We start from the raw sequence: 19,595 nt of genomic DNA on the forward strand, positions 1-19,595 counted from the left end.
TCTGCACGAGCCTAATACCCTTGTACTGATTTTTGAAAGTTTCGGCAATTAGTTCATCATAACAATTTGATACTGGTCACAAAAATTCGCCATGCCTAAGCCACTCCCTAGCTCGGACCGGAACACTTGCTGTGTCAAATGTTGTACAATCATGTGTCTAAATGAATGGTGGTTATTAATTTAATGTTGATTGACGTCATGATCGATTGCACTCACAATACGTTGAGAAAGAGAGATAGAGAGACGCTTTGGCGCTTTAAGGGTTTATTGTCATCAGCTTTAAAAGCCCTTTAGACAAAGGGAGTTACAATGTGTACAAAGATATACCGACAATCACACTGAACCAACCACTCTTGCACAAACACTTTAACGGTATCTATCTGTCTCTCTCTATCACAGAGGGAGAGAGAGAGAGAGAGAGAGAGAGAGAGAGAGAGAGAGAGAGAGAGAGAGAGAGAGAGAGAGAGAGAGAGAGAACCACTCACTCCCATGTGGCTTTAATGGACACCACAAACTGCATGGTCAATGACACGTTGCGTGTGACGTCATCACCTCCGGCCACTGCACTGGTCACACACAATGACGTCACCAAGGCCAGGAGTGCGAATATGATGACCTTCATACCGGCTGTTCAATGATGTTATGGCAACACACAGTTAATAAAACAGAGCAACATGCTGCGTGTTTTGGCTTTATCTTTAGGTTGTATTTAAATTGACATTTTCGCTGGAACTGACAGATAATACACATGTTGCGAAGTATGTTTCCTGTGCGTGTGTGTATACGCGCGTATATTTACCTTTCTGTATTTACATTCATGCGTTTTTGTGTGTGTGCGTGAATGTATATGTGTGAAGAGAGAGAGAGAGAGAGAGAGAGAGAGAGAGAGAGAGAGAGAGAGAGAGAGAGAGAGAGAGAGAGAGAGAGAGAGGCTAGACTCGGAGAGAGAGAGAGACTAGACTCGGAGAGAGAGAGAGAGAGAGAGAGAGAGAGAGAGAGAGAGAGAGAGAGAGAGAGAGAGAGAGAGAGAGAGAGAGAGAGAGAGAGAGAGAGAGAGAGAGAGAGGTATGAATCTGTGTTGGTGTGTTCGTTTTGTGACCATGGAATAGTGTATGGACAGGGAAAACTACTATGAAAACACACTATAAAGATGTAGGAACATGCGCATAAAACGTGCCATCAGTTTGGCTCAAGGTTGACCGCTCAGCAGATAACATCAATCCAGCGCTGTCAAAGATCTGATCTGACGATAGTCGTGAAGTGTGTACATAAAATGTTAAGTGCAAAATGTGAAAGTGATAAAGTTTTCCAACATTCTTTTTTCAGTGATAGACCTGATTGTAACTAGTTTTAAGCATGGAAGTTACCATGTGAACTGAAAAAGGGGAAGACAACAAAAACCGCGCTCTTTTGCAAGAGCCCCCCCTGACGTATTCAATGACCTAATGGGTGATACCAAAAAAAACCAGAAGAACATTATAATTAGAAGTCGTTGACGGTCATTAGACGCGCGGTGATTCAATCGCCCATTCAGCTTTCCCCCAAAACCTAGTGTTACTAAAACCAGAATGGGTAATTCGGGAAAACAATTCACTGGAAGTATTCGATCTTCAATGCATTGATTAAAATCACACAATCATTGTGGTTTTATTGCCTTGAATCGATTTTGAGAAGAATAAATGCATAGTTTTTAAAATAAAAGTGAACATTCAAGAACCAGAGGGTGTCAAATGAGCTATACCATCAGCTATGCAAGTTCGCCCAGTGATCCTTGCCTCTAATCTCGCGCTGTGTTCGTGATAACTCATACACGCACAGACACCGACAGTCATACGTTTGTATATCAGCAAGTAGCCCCAAGGTCGACAATGCCCAGTGAAGTTACACAAGAACCTTTCGGCCACACACAGGATGGGAAAAGTGTGACAAGGTGAGGCAATCAAACGATTTTTGAATTGTTGCTGTAAAAAGCAGTCTTACATTTAAATGTTACATTTTAGTCTGTAATTAATTATCCATTGATACAATGCTTACACTAGCAGTAAGCTAATAAGTGTTATCCAAAGGTAAATACAAACGATGATTTCTTGAGGCGAGACTACTTTCTTTCTTTCTTTATTTGGTGTTTAACGTCGTTTTCAACCACACTGCATGAAACTGTTCAGACACATACACTCATTAATGAACAAAACGTTATGAAGTTATAGGACAAGAAGACATTGTACTGGACTAATTACAAAGTAAAGGATCTATAATTTGATATTTAAAAAAATTGTATTCAGTTTACAGTTCGTTTGAAACGTGACAGTATCTATCATACAGAACTTTAACTCTTCCGAAATTAAAGGCACACTCAGCTTCCCGTAAACCATCAGTTTCTGGTCACAGACACTGTCAGGCTTTGACACACAGTACAAACACCCTTTCGTTTAAACACTCACCGCTTGAGAACATCCTAGGTGCCCTCCGTAAAGAGCGAGCATTTTTCAAAGAATTTATTTTTGCGTGGCCAGACGGATTGTCTAACCCACAATCGGACGCCTCGTTTTGGCGCTAGAACTAACTTTTAAAATCTAAATAATAAATTGACAGCTTGTTACACAAACATTCTTAAATCATAAAAGAATTCTTTTTTCAACAAGACAAGATCAGTTTAATTCGAAGTTTTTAAAGTTTTGTATAAGGGAGTCCGGAAGCTGGTCACTCAAGGTCGTGTTTCACAAGCAGTCGAATTGTCTGCATAGCGCTTGCTTCTTTGATCTGAAGCCAACCGCCGCCGATAAGTTCGTGTGACTCGCAGTCGTTTGTTGCATTTTAGATTCAGAGGTACACAATAACGTGCTATTGCAGATACAGCGAGTCACATTCAAATCACAAACTGAAGACTAAATTGTGAAAAACAGGAAAGTGGATCACACGGGCTCACGATAGCTCAGGGGTAAAATAAACCACGAAATCTGGTGTGCGGTTTACGCAAGCTAAATAGCCATTTAGACGAACTGTGTCATTTAATGCTATTAAATGTGTGAAACATAAGGTTAGAACTGCTTTTTTTTCGTGAGAAGATTTAAATCGTTCTTTAAACCATTTGAGGCAGACTGGGCCTTTAAAGCAGAGGGGTTCTGGTATCTTCTCTTGGTGGCTACGGGTACTGTTCCCCTGTCGCTAGGTTTTTTGTGTGGGGTACAGGAGACCGTTGGGGGGTCTGGGGAGCGAAGCCCCCCTGAAACTGAAGAGTTTTAGCTATTTTATGAACAAATTATGGCTTATCCTTTATTTTAAACATGATCAACTGGTGTCAGCAGCCACTCATTATTTCTTTTAAAGTAAGTATTACATCTTTTTTTTGATAGCCGGGGTGGGGGGTGGGGGTGCGGGGGTGGGGGGTCCGGAACCCCTGTAACCACCCCCCTAATCCGCCCCTGCCAATGCATGTGTGTGCCAAAGCATGTGCCTGAATTCATGTGAATGTGAACGTACGTTTATGTATGTGTTTAATTTGAAGAAGGATTTATAGATACGAGAGTTTATGATTCCATCCAGAAATACATTCAGATTGGTAACTAGCGCATTCAATCAGTATGAACGTGAAATCCTTTCTTCCACTATGATAAGTGGTTGCTTTCAGCTTTTTATGTCTGAGCTTTTCTGATTGTTTTGTTCATGGTGTCCACAAGGTTCACACTGAGGAACAGCAGCGGGCAGCTCGTGGTTCGGATCCTGGACTATGGCGGCGTCATCAATGAGATCAACGTTCCAGACCTTCACGGCAACGTGGCTGACGTCACACTCGGCTGTGACGACATGGAAGGTGAAGGTCACTCAACATATGTTCTGTCGTGCGTGCTGCAATTACAGGAGTTTGTTTGCTGGCCCTGCCCATGAACATGTTCCCATAAATTACCACCGCCGACCTAAAGTGGTATTTAGAACGTAGTGTGTGAATGCAACATCACAAGAAGGCTTGTTGACAGACCAGCGTTGTTGTCGGTCCGAGGGGAGACTATCGTCCTCTGTTTCATCTTTATGGACCGGGGCCGGAGGGAGGGAGGGAGGGAGGGAGGGAGGGAGGGAGGGAGGGAAGGCTGGTGTGTAGGTGTATCTGGACCGCCTCCTGTACAAGAAACAAGCGGCGTCGTTTTGAAGAAGGGTATAGGCCTAATTCATACTGATGGACTATTTTCTGAAAGTGTAACTCTTCGTCTATTACTCCATCTTTGTTTCTCTACAATCAACGGGTGGCCAATGTAGTAGATCAGAACGCAAAACTTGATAGCTGGCTTAGAAAACAGACCTAGTTGTCATCTTTTTCAGTTGAACTTTTCGCTGAAGTTAACTTTAACACACATCCATTCTGCCGGTGTGGAGAATTTCGCTAATCATCCAAGCTCAACCTCACCCTTCTTTGTAAAACGTCCAACAGAACTGAATGACATTTTCCCTTGATTTAGAAAATATGTTATTTCTGATTGACATTTTCATGAAATGTACATTATTATAAACTGAAAACAACAACAAGACTACGGCTCATGGTGTTGTCTTCAAATCAACCTTACAATCAGAAAAAAGTATGCCCTCCCCTTCTTATTTCAGGCTACGAGACTCGCAGTCGTTTTTTCGGCGCGCTGATCGGCCGAGTGGCCAATCGGATCGCCGGTGGTCAGTTTACACTGGACGGAAAGACCTACACCCTGTGTGTCAACAACTGGCCCAACTCTCTACACGGCGGTCAAGTGGGCTTTGATAAGGTGTGTGACTCACCTTGAATGGTTGACTCTTTTCATTTCATTTCATTTATTTTATTTTCTTTTCTTATCCCATTGCTGGGACATCCGGGTCGCTTCCTCTCAGTGGAAAGCTAGCAGCACTGACAAGAGTCGCGCTACCCAGGTGCGTGTTAATGTGTAAACCGCAGCCACCCGCGCTAACGGCAGAATGATCGACCAAGAGGGGTTAAGTTCCTGTTCGGACGTTAAAATAACATGTCAGTCAGGAGTCATCATCGATGGTAAACCTGGTAAACCGCAAAACTAGCTTTAACACTTTAAGGTCAACATCGGCGTGCGCGACAGATGTAGGCCTAGCTGTTTTCTTGTGCCTGTAATGCATCTTGTGTCTAAGTTTAACTCTGTGGCCTTCTACGGTAGCAAGGCTTTGTTTCGAGGAGACGGATTTTCGGCTTTAAAGTCATTCTCTTGTGTTTATTTTCGCAGAAAGTGTGGACCAGCCGAGTGGAGGGAGACAGTCTGGTGTTGACATACGTCAGTCCGGACGGTGAGGAGAATTACCCAGGGGAGGTAACTACCAAGGTGGTGTACCGCGTGACAGACGACAACGAGTTGTCCATTGAGTACGAAGCCACAACCACCAAGCCAACCCCGCTCAACCTCACCAACCACGCCTACTTCAACCTGGCAGGGCATGTGGGTCAAGGTTTTCGCTTGTGCTGTGTGTGTGTGTGTGTGTGGGTGTGCGTGTGTGTGTGTGTGAGTGTGAGTGTGTGTGTGTGTGTGTGTGTACGGTGTGTATATATGTGTGAGTGTATGTGTGTGTGTGTGTGGGTGTGTGTGTGTGTGGGCGTGCGTGCTTTGGGGAGGACTGAGACGGTTGGTGGAGAGGGTGATGTGTGTGTGTGTGTGTGTGTGTGTGTGTGTGTGTGTGTGTGTGTCTGACGGTGTGTCTCTGTGTGTGTATGTGTTGGCGTGTGTGTCAGCAGTATGTCAGGTGGATCTCCGTGCGCATGTTTATGTGTATGTGTGTCTGTGACTGATGCTATTATGCTTTTATCCGGTCAGGATTCAGGCACATTGGCTGACAACGTGGTGACCATTGCTGCCGACTCCTATCTGCCCATAGACGATACTTCCATTCCCACAGGTAAGGTGAACAAGGTAAAGGTATTCCCATAACCATTATTTGATTGTATGGGAGCGACATGTTAGAGATCTCAACTTTTCCAGCGCCAGCTTTTTGAAGGCGGTGCCCATCTATCTCCTCTTCCTCTATTTTTTGCTATCCCGGTTCTTATTCGGAGCTGACACAGTTATTATTTTTGATGATCAATGAGATGAGGATGATGATTAGGATAATGTAATGGATTTTCATTACGGTTTGAGACTACGTGACAGGGCAGCACTCTACGCTTACTGTCATAATAATTAATATATCCTGGTGCCAACCAGGCACGAGAGCTGCTGCACCTGCAATGTTGGCCAGGTAGTTGCTAGTTAGCACAAACTGAGCACCATCAAAGTCGTATTCGTGAAGTGAATAGCACTCGGCTGTGTGATTCCAGCCTTCCCATTTCAACCATAGGAATTCCACTCTGGGTAGTAACCGGCCACAGGCCGAAAAACCCACATGACTGATGGGATTCGAACACACGACCTCCCGGCCCGCAGCCCGATGCGCTAACCACTGCGCTACGGCCGGGCCGGTCAATTAAGGCTCTTGCTGCACAGATCTGAGAGCGCACGATGTGGACTTAGCAGATTACTGTACGTATGCACTATCAGAATGTCATTCAACAATGTCCTCGCATGAAAATGTGCACATAGGCCTTTAAAAACAAAAGATAAACCCAGAAGGGACAGAGGCTCGCTGACTAAATTCAAGCTTGTAAACTTAATGTTGATGTTAAAAAAAAAAAGAACTAGTCGCTTAATTTCTGATACTTTCTTTCATCTGTCCGATAGTTTTCTTGGAATTACTCTACATACAAACACATGTACACACACACTCACATGCATACACCATCATCTCGTCTCGATTCCCATTCTATTTGCAAACATTTTGTCAAAATTGATTCAATGTAAGAATCAGAACAAAAACCTGTGCCCTTTCACAGGCATCAAGTCACGAATCTTCGTAAATTGCATTCTCGCGCAAACAAGCAGACACACAAGCACCCCCCCCCCCCCCCCACCAACATCACACACCCACATCTACCTATACCCGTGTGACTTGGAATAATAGGCCGTGAAAGGTAAATATGCGCCGAAATGGTTGCAATTACTGGCCGTATAAAATTTCATCTCACACGGCATCACTGCAGAGCGCCTAGAACTGTACCCACGGAATATGCGCGATATAAGCCTCATTTATTGATTGATTGATTGATCACACAATCTGTTATATTCTAAACCCATCTTGGTTGGATTACTAATGCAATGCTGTCATTTGCTGACCATTACAGGCGAGGTCCGCCCCGTGGACGGCACAGAGTACGACCTGAGGAGACCGGTACGACTGGGGGACCGCATGCACAAAGTCCGGAAGGGCAAGGGCTTTGACCACAACTTCTGTCTCGCTCCCAGTGACGGCAAGGTCCGCCTCGCAGCCAGGTGAGTGTGGCCGTTCAGCGAATGGTTTAAACATGGGATTGTGTATGTATTCCCCACAGCTTGAGGATCTCCACTGCACTGGGCCAACGGCACACCGCGACCAAGGCCACCAGGCTGGACACAATCATGAATGGACTGGTCGAGGTAGCCCCAAGGGAAGGCACACTGACACCGGTCCCAAGATCAACCAGGGGGCACACCACCAGGGGGCACACCACCAGGGGGCACACCACCAGGGGGCACACCACCAGGGGGCACACCACCAGGGGGCACACCGCCAGGGGGCACACCACCAGGGGGCACTGACACCACCAGGGGGCACACCACCAGGGGGCACACCACCAGGGGGCACACCACCAGGGGGCACACCACCAGGGGGCACACCACCAGGGGGCACACCACCAGGGGGCACACCGCCAGGGGGCACACCGCCAGGGGGCACACCACCAGGGGGCACTGACACCACCAGGGGGCACACCACCAGGGGGCACACCGCCAGGGGGCACACCACCAGGGGGCACTGACACCACCAGGGGGCACACCACCAGGGGGCACACCACCAGGGGGCACACCACCAGGGGGCACACCACCAGGGGGCACACCACCAGGGGGCACACCACCAGGGGGCACACCACCAGGGGGCACACCACCAGGGGGCACACCACCAGGGGGCACACCACCAGACTACAGGTCCCCCAGCCCCGCACTGACTCCCACAGAACATCGTTCTTCCCGTCAGCGATCCGCCTCTGGAATACCATCCCCCAAGACAGGCTGTGCGCGCAAACTCCCCCGAGGCCTTCAGCTAGACCATCGTTGAGGCCTGGCTCCGAGGCGCGAGCCCATGGCCATAAGCACCCCCTGTCAGAATCCACTCCCTCTGCCCCCCCCCCCTCCCACCTCCCCTCCGCATTAGATTCATCTCCCCTCTCTCATTAGACCCATCCCCCCTCTCCATCCCTAGCGACCCATACGTACAGTAATTAGTATTGATATAGGTAGAATCTTTCACTCCTTGCTCCATATTGTTCGTCCTGTTTGAGTATTGTTTTGTCGGGGCCGAGTTTCTGCGCTAGGCAGTGCGCATCCCAGCTAGCAAGCTTTCGTCGGCCGACTGACGATTTCAGTCGGGTGACGTCGTCATATGTCGTGTGTCGTCGTCCGTTGTCGCGCCGATACCGTTTGACTGTGTATAAATGTACGTAATAAACCCCGACATCGGCCCGACGCAATGTTGCTGTCGATAAAATTATGCAGAGTTACGGGAGATAACAAATTGATGATCATTATTTTAACATTTGTTACGTCCCCTGTTCAAGCGTCGGTCCAGCAACGGCGTGACATTATGAGACTGACCATGCAAATGCGAAACTAAATTATTCATATTTGTTGACTTTTTCACATAGGAGTAGGATAATTAATTGTAAGTTTTATTTGCATATTTGCAATCAAATACAGCATGAGCTCAAATCATGAGTTTTACATTTTAAAAATACGCCATCATTTACTTGAAATATTCAAATAGCTTTCCTTACGGTAAACAAGATTGAGTGTGCAAATGGCTGCTGCTTTCCCGCGTGAGCGAATTTTATTTGTTTTCTTAGTTCAAGTTAATATCGAAAGAAGAGACATTTTTGGGAATGTTGGACAGCACATTGATGATATGTTATCCGAGACGAATGTCGCCTCGGGATCTCAATCTGAGTGCTGGTCCCAGTGCCACGTGGTGGCGGTGAGAATAGTTGTGTAGCCAGTGAGTCAGGCTCTTGGCAATGACAATCAGATTCAGACGTCAACTCGAGGACAACCGCGACGGATGGAGCGAGTAAGTGATTTCGGTTTTTTTTGGCTCTCAATGTTAGTTTTGCTGTTACAGTGAGGGGGGGGGGGGGGGGGAGTACATACTGCTGTATCTTATTCTGTAGATGTAGGTGTGTTTTGTCCTGTTACAGTGGGGGAGGGGGGTGTTGTACACACTGCTGTAAATATAGATGTAGGTGTGTTTTGTCTTGTTACAGTGGGGGGGGGGGGGGGGGTGTGTGTGTACATACTGCTGTAGATGTAGGTGTGTATTGTCCTGTTACAGGGGGGGGGGGGTAACATACTTCTGTAGCTGTAGGGGGAGGGGGGGTACATACTGCAGTAGTTGGTGATTTTTGCACTGTTACACTGGGGGGGGGGGGGGGGGGGTGGAGTACATACTGCTGAATCTGTAGCTGTAAGTGTGGTTTGCACTGTTACACTTGGGGGGGGGGGGGTGTACATACTGATGTATCTGTAGCTGTAGGTGTGACGTGTATTGCATTGTAACACTTGGGGTGGGGGGGGGGGGGGTGTACATACTGATCTATCTGTAGCTGGTGGTGTGTTTTGCACTGTTACACACTTGGGGGGGGGGGGGGGGTGTACATACTAACTGCTGAATCTGTAGCTGTATGTGTGTTCTGCACAGTGACACTGGGGGGGGGGGGGGGGGGGGGGGGAGGGGGTTGTACATACTGCTGAATCTGTAGCTGTAGGTGTGTTTTGTACTGTTACACTTGGGGGGGGGGGGTGTGCATACTGATGTATATGCTTGGCGCTGGTGGACAATATTCACTTTTTTGGCCAAAAACACACTTTTTTGGCCAAAAACGTACATTATTGGCCAAAAAGTGTGTTTTTGGCCAAAAACATGTTTTGGCCAAAACTTTTAAGTGCAAAGTTTTGGCCAAAAAAATATTTGGCCAAATCTAAAACATTTGGCCAAATCTTCACTTTTTTGGCCAAATGTTTTAGATTTGGCCAAATCTTTTTTTGGCCAAAACTTTTGCATTGAAAGTTTTGGCCAAAAAATAGTTTTGGCCAAAACTTCATTTTTTGGCCAAATCTTTGAGTACCCCTTGGCGCTGATAGACAATATTCATTTTTTTGGCCAAAAACGCCAGTTTTGGCCAAAAAAGCAAAGTTTTGGCCAAAAAAGTATACTTTTGGCCAAAAACGCCAGTTTTGGCCAAAACCGCCAGTTTTGGCCAAAAAATTATAGTTTTGGCCAAAAAAGTGAAAATTGTCCACCAGCGCCAAGCTGCTTGGCGCTGGTGGACAATATTCACTTTTTTTGCCCAAAACACACTTTTTTGGCCAAAACTGGCGTTTTTGGCCAAAAAAGCAAAGTTTTGGCCAAAAAAGTATAGTTTTGGCCAAAAACGCCAGTTTTGGCCAAAACCGCCAGTTTTGGCCAAAACCACCAGTTTTGGCCAAAAAAGCAAAGTTTTGGCCAAAAAAGTATAGTTTTGGCCAAAAACGCCAGTTTTGGCCAAAAAAGTGCGTTTTTGGCCAAAAAAGTGAATATTGTTCACCAGCGCCAAGCAGCTTGGCGCTGGTGGACAATATTCACTTTTTTTGGCCAAAACACACTTTTTTGGCCAAAACTGGCGGTTTTGGCCAAAAAAGCAAAGTTTTGTCCAAAAAAAGTATAGTTTTGGCCAAAAACGCCAGTTTTGGCCAAAAACGCCAGTTTTGGCCAAAACCACCAGTTTTGGCAAAAAAAGTGTGTTTTTGGCCAAAATAGTGAATATTGTCCACCAGCGCCAAGCTGCTTGGCGCTGGTGGACAATATTCACTTTTTTTGCCAAAAACACACTTTTTTGGCCAAAAACGTACATTATTGGCCAAAAAAGCAAAGTTTTGGCCAAAAAAGTATAGTTTCGGCCAAAAACGCCAGTTTTGGCCAAAACCGCCAGTTTTGGCCAAAACCGCCAGTTTTGGCCAAAAAAGTGCGTTTTTGGCCAAAAAAGTGAATATTGTTCACCAGCGCCAAGCTGCTTGGCGCTGGTGGACAATATTCACTTATTTTGCCAAAAACACACTTTTTTGGCCAAAACTGGCGGTATTGGCCAAAAAAGCAAAGTTTTGGCCAAAAAAGCAAAGTTTTGGCCAAAAAGAGATTTGGCCAAAAAAGTGAATATTGTCCACCAGCGCCAGCAAATACAAAAGATTTTGCCAAAAAAAGATTTGGCCAAACAAAAAAGATTTGGCCAAAAAGTGAAGATTTGGCCAAATCTTTTTTGTTTGGCCAAATCTTTTTTTGGCCAAATCTTTTTGTGGCAGAAGTTTGGCCAAATCTCCCGTTTTAGCTAACATAAACAGTTTTGGCCAAAACTTTTACATAGAAAGTTTTGGCCCAAAAAAAGTTATAGCCAAATCTATTTTATTTGGCCAAATGTGTGGGTTGTTTTGGCCAAATCTTTGTCTTTTTTGGCCAAAACTGGCGGTTTTTGCCAAAAAAAGTGAATATTGTCCACCAGCGCCAAGCATAGATGTAACTAGCTGAAGCTGTAGGTGTGTTATGTACTGTTACAGTAGGGGGAGGGGGGGGGGGGGTGAACATACTGCTGTTTTTGTAGCTGTTGGTGTGTTTTGCACACAGGGGGGGGGGGGGGGGGGGGGGATTGGGGTTGTATACTGCTGTATCTGTAGCTCTAGGTGTGTTTTGCGCTCTACACGAGGGAAGGGGGTGGAGTGTTGTATGTTTGGTACTGTTACAGTGGTGGCAGCGGGGGGAGGGGGATGTACATAATTCTGAATCTGTAGCTGTAAATGAGTTTTGTACTGTTACAGTGGTGGGGGGGGGGGGGGGGGGGTTGGGGGTTGTACATACTGCTGTAGCTGTAGGTGTGTTTTGCACTGTTACTAAGGGGGAGGGGAGGTGTACATACTGCTGTAGCTGTAGCTGTAAGTAATTTTTGCACTGTTACACTTGGGGGGTTGTATATACTGCTGAATCTGTTGCTGTAGGTGTGTTTTATACTGTAATACTGAGGGGGGGGGGGGGGGGTGTATACGGCTGTATCTGTAGCTGTAGGTGTGTTTTGTACTGTTACAGTGAGGGCGGTACGCGGTAGGGGCGGGGGGTTCTACATACTGCTGTATCTCTAGCTGGTGATTTGTTTTGCACTGTTACACTGGGGGGGGGGGGGGGGGGTTGTACACACTGCTGTATCTGTAGGTTTGTTTGCAACTGTAACACTGGGGGGAGGGGGGTTATACTGCTGTAGCTGTAGCTGTAAGTGAATTTTGCACTGTTACACTTGGGGGGGGGGGGGGGGGGGTGGTGGTGGTACATACTGCTGTATCGGTAGCTGCACCCAGCCAGCAAGACATTAGCGGCCGATAGTCGGCCGAACACCCTTCAAAAAGTCGGGCAGGTGACGTCAAAAGATACGACGCGGGTGTTGGTCCGACTAACTTTTGCAAAGAGGCAACGAGGCGGCCGACAGGCGGCCGAACACCTGTACTATGGCGGCACGCATCCGGTCCGATGTTAATCGGCCCGATGGCTTGTTGGACCTGCGGCCCGACACCTTATGCCGACATCGTCCCGATGTCTTCCCGCTGAAATCGATATCTTCCCGATGTCGGCATAAGGTGTCGGACCGCAGGTCAAACAAGTCATCGGGCCGATTAACATCGGACCGGATGCGTGCCGCCATAGTGCAGGTGTTCGGCCGCCTATCGGCCGCATCGTTGCCTCTTTGCAAAAGTTAGTCGGGCCAACACCCGCGTCGTATGTTTTGACGTCACCGGCCCGACTTTTTGAAGGGTGTTCGGCCGATTATCGGCCGCTAATGTCTTGCTGGCTGGGTATGGGCCGGGTAGGCTAGCCCCTCAGCCCAGGGCCTGAAATCGGGCGTCACGGCAAATAGCGAAAGCAATAGCTTGCCTACCAACCCACCACTGTTTTGATTTTCATAGGTACACTATCCACTTTATTTTTCACTCTTGGGAAATTAAGCGCACCAACCAAAATGGAGGATCGTTGCCCTGTAAAGGGATTTCCTCACGAACGTAAAGAAGAAGAAGAAGAAGTCGTTGGTTCAGTCCAGAGTATATACCTACTCTATCCCTAGTTCTGACCGATGTCTATGCTTGTCCACAGACTGGAGCACCCCCCGTCGGGTCGCTTCATGGAGTGTCGCACCACAGAGCCAGGCCTTCAGTTCTACACGGGAGGTAACCTGCAGGGACAGCGGGGCAAGGGCGGGGCGAGTTATGGGCCCTTCAGCGCTCTGGTTATGGAAGCACAGCACTACCCCGATAGTGTAAACCATGTGAGTGTGTGTGTGTGTGTGTGGGGGGGGGGGGGGCAAGGGAGGGGGGAGTTATGGGCCTTTCAGCGCTCTGGTTCTAGAGGCCCAGCTAGCACTACCCCGACAGTGTAAATCATGTGAGTGTGTGTGTTTGTTTACTTTTTCAGAGAGAGAGTAGGCCTATGTAGTAGAAATATGTGAACACACTGCTGTTACTTTCATTTCTATCCTTGTTTCCATGAATGTTAGCGTGTTTTCAGTATCCGCCCAGTGATATATCAATGTATTTTCTCAAACCTGAAAGTTTTGAGTTATTCGAGTCACTGCGAATCATAAGCGGCTTCAGCATAATTTATGCGAGTGTATGGAGAAGGCGTGAAGTGTCAGCGTTAATGTTGTTTGTAGAAAAACATGGTATAACATTGCCAACTCAGTTGGTTCACTGGCGAATGTTTCATATCATTTCAGCCATCGTTCCCCAGCACCATTGTGAGACCGGGAGAAACATACCGTCAGACGACTGTTTACACGTTAGGTGTGGCCTGATTCTGTCTGTCTGGCCAGATGGTCCCACTCCGCTGCAAGAGATTTCATGGACATTGCCTCGATTTTTACAGTCCACTGCTATGGATTGCAACACTTGTGATCGTTGTTCATATTACAGTGGAATCCTGCTTTTAATAATCGATGAAAAAGACATGGACACACACACTCTCTTTCACTCACATACGCTCTCATTCACTCTCTCTCTCTCACGCACATACACTCTTTCTCTCATAACATTTCTTACTCACTCACAAACTCTCTCGCTCACTAATACACACACACTCTCTCTCTCTCTCTCTCTCTCTCTCTCTCTCTCTCTCTCTCTCTCACACGTTCTCTTTCACTCTCTCTCTCTCTCACACACACACTTACACTATCTCTCTCTCACTCACTAACACACACACTCTCTCGCTCGCTCTCACACACACACGCTCCATCTCTCTCTCACACACACCGGTCACATTTACACCAGGCAGTGACAGGACTGATGTAACGAACAATAAAAACATTACATGTACAATGTTAAAAACTGAGAAATGCATTCAAAATATTTTACCCACAAAATGGGGCAATGTTAAAATCGGTTCTGTTGCATACATAGACAACCCCACACACGGACTTGCCAACAAAGAAAATATATGTTGGCAGATATAATTAACCACTTTTCCCATTTTACAAATAATTACGCCATAGAGCAGCATCAGCAATGTTTTAAGACTACTTGATGTGAGAAAAGGGACTGGAAAGAGACACCACAGTCACAGGCAGACGTACAGACACCAGTCACAGGCAGACGTACATACACCACAGTCACAGGCAGACATACAGACACCACAGTCACAGGCAGTCGTAAAGACACCACAGTCACAGGCAGGCGTACAGACACCAGTCACAGGCAGGCGTACAGACACCACAGTCACAGGCAGACGTACAGACACCACAGTCACAGGCAGACATACAGACACCACAGTCACAGGCAGGCGTACAGACACCACAGTCACAGGCAGGCGTACAGACACCACAGTCACAGGCAGGCGTACAGACACCACAGTCACAGGCAGGCGTACAGACACCACAGTCACAGGCAGGTGTACAGACACCAGTCACAGGCAGACGTACAGACACCAGTCACAGGCAGGCGTACAGACACCAGTCACAGGCAGACGTACAGACACCAGTCACAGGCAGGCGTACAGACACCAGTCACAGGCAGACGTACAGACACCACAGTCACAGGCAGGCGTACAGACACCAGTCACAGGCAGGCGTACAGACACCAGTCACAGTCAGGCGTACAGACACCAGTCACAGGCAGACGTACAGACACCAGTCACAGGCAGGCGTACAGACACAACAGTCACAGGCAGGCGTACAGACACCACAGTCACAGGCAGGCGTACAGACACCAGTCACAGGCAGGCGTACAGACACCAGTCACAGGAAGACGTACAGACACCAGTCACAGGCAGACGTACAGACACCACAGTCACAGGCAGGCGTACAGACACCAGTCACAGGCAGGCGTACAGACACCAGTCACAGTCAGGCGTACAGACACCAGTCACAGGCAGACGTACAGACACCACTGTCACAGGCAGACGTACAGACACCACAGTCACAGGCAGGTGTACAGACACCACAGTCACAGGCAGGCGTACAGACACCACAGTCACAGGCAGACGTACAGACACCACAGTCACAGGCAGACGTACAGACACCACAGTCAAAGGTAGGCGTACATACACCACAGTCACAGGCAGACGTACATACACCACAGTCACAGGCAGACGTAAAGACACCACAGTCACAGGCAGACGTACAGACACCAGTCACAGGCAGACGTACAGACACCACAGTCACAGGCAGACGTACATACACCACAGTCACAGGCAGACGTACAGACACCAGTCACAGGCAGACGTACATACACCACAGTCACAGGCAGACGTACAGACACCAGTCACAGGCAGACGTACAGACACCACAGTCACAGGCAGACGTACATACACCACAGTCACAGGCAGACGTACATACACCACAGTCACAGGCAGACGTACATACACCACAGTCACAGGCAGACGTACAGACACCACAGTCACAGGCAGACGTACAGACACCACAGTCACAGGCAGACGTACAGACACCACAGTCACAGGCAGACGTACAGACACCACAGTCACAGGCAGACGTACAGACACCACAGTCACAGGCAGACGTACAGACACCACAGTCACAGGCAGACGTACAGACACCACAGTCACAGGCAGACGTACAGACACCACAGTCACAGGCAGGCGTACAGACACCAGTCACAGGCAGACGTACAGACACCACAGTCACAGGCAGACGTACAGACACCACAGTCACAGGCAGACGTACAGACACCACAGTCACAGGCAGACGTACAGACACCAGTCACAGGCAGACGTACATACACCACAGTCACAGGCAGACGTACAGACACCACAGTCACAGGCAGACGTACAGACACCAGTCACAGGCAGACGTACATACACCACAGTCACAGGCAGACGTACAGACACCACAGTCACAGGCAGACGTACAGACACCACAGTCACAGGCAGGCGTACAGACACCAGTCACAGGCAGACATACAGACACCACAGTCACAGGCAGACGTACAGACACCAGTCACAGGCAGACATACAGACACCAGTCACAGGCAGACGTACAGACACCAGTCACAGGCAGACGTACAGACACCACAGTCACAGGCAGACGTACAGACACCAGTCACAGGCAGACGTACATACACCACAGTCACAGGCAGACGTACAGACACCACAGTCACAGGCAGACGTACAGACACCAGTCACAGGCAGGCGTACAGACACCACTGTCACAGGCAGACGTACAGACACCAGTCACAGGCAGGCGTACAGACACCACTGTCACAGGCAGACGTACAGACACCACTGTCACAGGCAGGCGTACAGACACCAGTCACAGGCAGGCGTACAGACACCAGTCACAGACGTACCGTGGCAGACACTGTAAGTACTGAACTGGCGTTGTCGTCTGCTTTAGGTACGTAGGACAGTCAATCGACTTCCAAAATAGCATGGTCTAGCTCGAAATCTGTCAGAAAAAAAACCCACTTCTGCTTTTAGCCGGGGCAATTTTTGGGGCAAGCATCATTGTTTGGTAACGTGGAGACGATAAGCTACATGCCACTAACACGGCGAATGAGAAGAATCTTAGCAAATCGAAACTGAGAAGAGGCATAGCTTCACTCTGGCACAGGCGCATGAAATTTGTCAGAAAACACTTCTGTTTTTAGCCGCGGGAAATTTAGTGTAAAGCACCATTTGGTAATTTGGAGAAGATAAGCTACATCTCACTAACACGGAGGATGAGAAGCATCTTCTCAAAATCGATAGAAGGGGCCCATCCTCGCTGTGGCAAGGGTAGTTAGAATACGCTCTCTGGAAAAGTTACCGCATTCCAAGAGTGCGCTATTATAACAGTTTAAAGCGCATTGCCTTTAGACAATCAACTGCTTCACATCAGTCAGTTGACACTAATACTTACTGACAATTTAAATTATTATCATCATTATTATTATCATTGCAGTAAAGTGTCGATTTACATTCCATTACTATTCAAGAGAGCTACGCTTGATCCCACCAATTTCACGAAAAGACATTTATAAGACCAGTCTTGCATTTTCCGGTACTCACTGCCATTTTCCCTCAAGCACTTGTAATCACTAATTGTAATGATATCCATGGTACCTGTGAATCACTAGGAACCCAGTACCTCTGAGCTATAGCGGATACTGTTATATTGTGCTTACTGAGAGTATCTTCCCTTTCCTTACGGCTGTACTTCCTGCAAGATGGATACCTCAATACAATGTTGAAACTGAACAACTTCTCCCGAGTCTGCAGTGAGCGTGAGTGAATGACACACATACAACAACATGAACAGTAAATAATAACATCACACTTTATGTTTTAAAAAATGTGTTAAAAAAACATTTCATGTCTGAGTAATTTATCGCTTTTTGATTTTCCACAGTTAATATAATGTAAAAGATAATGCTGTGTATTTTATATGTTGAACACATTTTGTTGTACTATGGCTTTATGTTCAATTGTTACTAGCTTGAATGCATAATAGTCTTCATAGTATGCATTTTATTTTGTGAATATGTGTTTGCTCTCCATTCATCACCATCATGACAATTATCATTATCATCATCATCTTCATATTTTTCCCCACCTCTTCTTGTTTTTAACAATTCAATTTGATTATATCTCAATTAGAGAGAGAAAACGAAAGAAAGAGAGAAAGAGTGTGTGTTTGTGTGTACGTAGAGAGAGAAAGATAGTTTGTGTGTGTGTGTGTGTGTGTGTGTGTGTGTGTGTGTGTGTGTCTGTGTGTGTGTGTGTGTGTGTGTGCGTGGTCAGAAACAAATTTTCACTCATTCACTCGAGTACTCAATCATTTGGAAGAAAACGCAGCAGATAAACAAGCATGAAAAACTTTAATTTGAGAAGAAACTGTTTCTAGGATAATTATTTCCTGGACACACAATAATTATGTGCTTTGTAAGGAAGGGGGCCTGATATTGGGTACACTCTTTTCAGCACCTGTGGTTTTGCTTTTTCTTCGAGAGTCGGATGCAAACGTTATGAGAACATTAAGAATTAGCATTTGAATTTATCTACACCCATACGTAGTTTAAAACAATGGTACTTGATTAAAAATAATCTTTTTAACATTATCTTCTACGACGCAGTGTTGCTATGTTGAGACACCCCAACTCATACGTTCATCATCAAAATCATTCAGTATTTTAGCAAATGAGGGTATTACCAGGACAAGTATGACCAAAATCATGGCTTCTAAAAATAAGCCAAAGCTCATATCTAAAGAAAGCTGAAACCAGATGGATCGCAATTGTATATGCACACAATCCAGCATGACAGGTATCAGGAGTCCTGTCACACAAATCTGAACGAGGAAAGTCCTTTTTGTAAATCTTCTACAATAACATATATTTCCCATGAAGTGGATATGGAGTGACTCCGTATGGGAACAGTCAGGTACTTTCAGACATCGTAAAACGTAACATTACTCATCGATTAAGACATGTTGAACAGTTGTATACTACTGGTAAATTGAATGGTTTGATGATAGAAACTCGTTGATTGGTATGTTAGGTTTTTCTTCTATGTGTTCTTTTAAAACAAGACGTCACGCTCATAAGATAATTGCCTATGTCATTGTTTGATGTTTTGAGAAAAATGCAAACAACTTTCTTTGGTTTCTGGACAATCTGCCCATCTCATTTTAATTATAAGTTGCAAACTGCCTATCTTGAGCGGTGACAGCTGGATAAACGTGAGATAAAGAGCTTACAGCAACATTTGTAATCAGCAAAACTGCCAAACAACCCACAAAGAGCGCGCTTTTGCATGCTTTCACATTCTCAAAACAAGTCTTCCTGTATCATAAAGAAAAAGTGCCTAACTCGAGAAACGAGATCAGCAGTTTTGCTTACGTTACCGTGGCAATGGTTTTCGGTGGTCTGAGAGTTTGTACTCTCCAACACATGATAGATACCCTTCCAGTAGGTTCCCCTGTAGTTTCACTACAGAAATGCCTAACA

The 19,595-nt window shown here is 46.5% G+C and overlaps 1 protein-coding gene across 1 annotated transcript; it reads left to right on the top strand.

Moving 5' to 3' along the window:
• The first annotated feature begins 1,805 nt into the window (after window positions 1-1,805).
• LOC138970525 (galactose mutarotase-like) lies at window positions 1,806-14,660 on the top strand. The gene is made up of 8 exons (XM_070342989.1): window positions 1,806-1,930; window positions 3,678-3,811; window positions 4,594-4,748; window positions 5,214-5,423; window positions 5,796-5,877; window positions 7,196-7,343; window positions 13,261-13,432; window positions 13,880-14,660. Exons 1-8 carry the CDS (start codon window positions 1,869-1,871, stop codon window positions 13,955-13,957), a joined length of 1,041 nt encoding a protein of 346 aa, XP_070199090.1. The 5' UTR covers window positions 1,806-1,868; the 3' UTR covers window positions 13,958-14,660.
• The last annotated feature ends 4,935 nt before the right edge of the window (window positions 14,661-19,595 follow it).

This window comes from Littorina saxatilis, linkage group LG7 (genome assembly GCF_037325665.1).
Source record: "Littorina saxatilis isolate snail1 linkage group LG7, US_GU_Lsax_2.0, whole genome shotgun sequence".
NCBI classification, from domain to species: Eukaryota; Metazoa; Mollusca; class Gastropoda; order Littorinimorpha; family Littorinidae; genus Littorina; species Littorina saxatilis.

Excerpts from the sequence above, each read along its gene's own strand:
- LOC138970525 (XM_070342989.1), top strand. The coding sequence starts at position 1,869 with ATGCCCAGTGAAGTTACACAAGAACCTTTCGGCCACACACAGGATGGG. Across the intron at positions 4,749-5,213 it reads GTCAAGTGGGCTTTGATAAG|AAAGTGTGGACCAGCCGAGT; the intron begins GTGTGTGACTCA and ends TTATTTTCGCAG. Across the intron at positions 5,424-5,795 it reads ACTTCAACCTGGCAGGGCAT|GATTCAGGCACATTGGCTGA; the intron begins GTGGGTCAAGGT and ends TTATCCGGTCAG.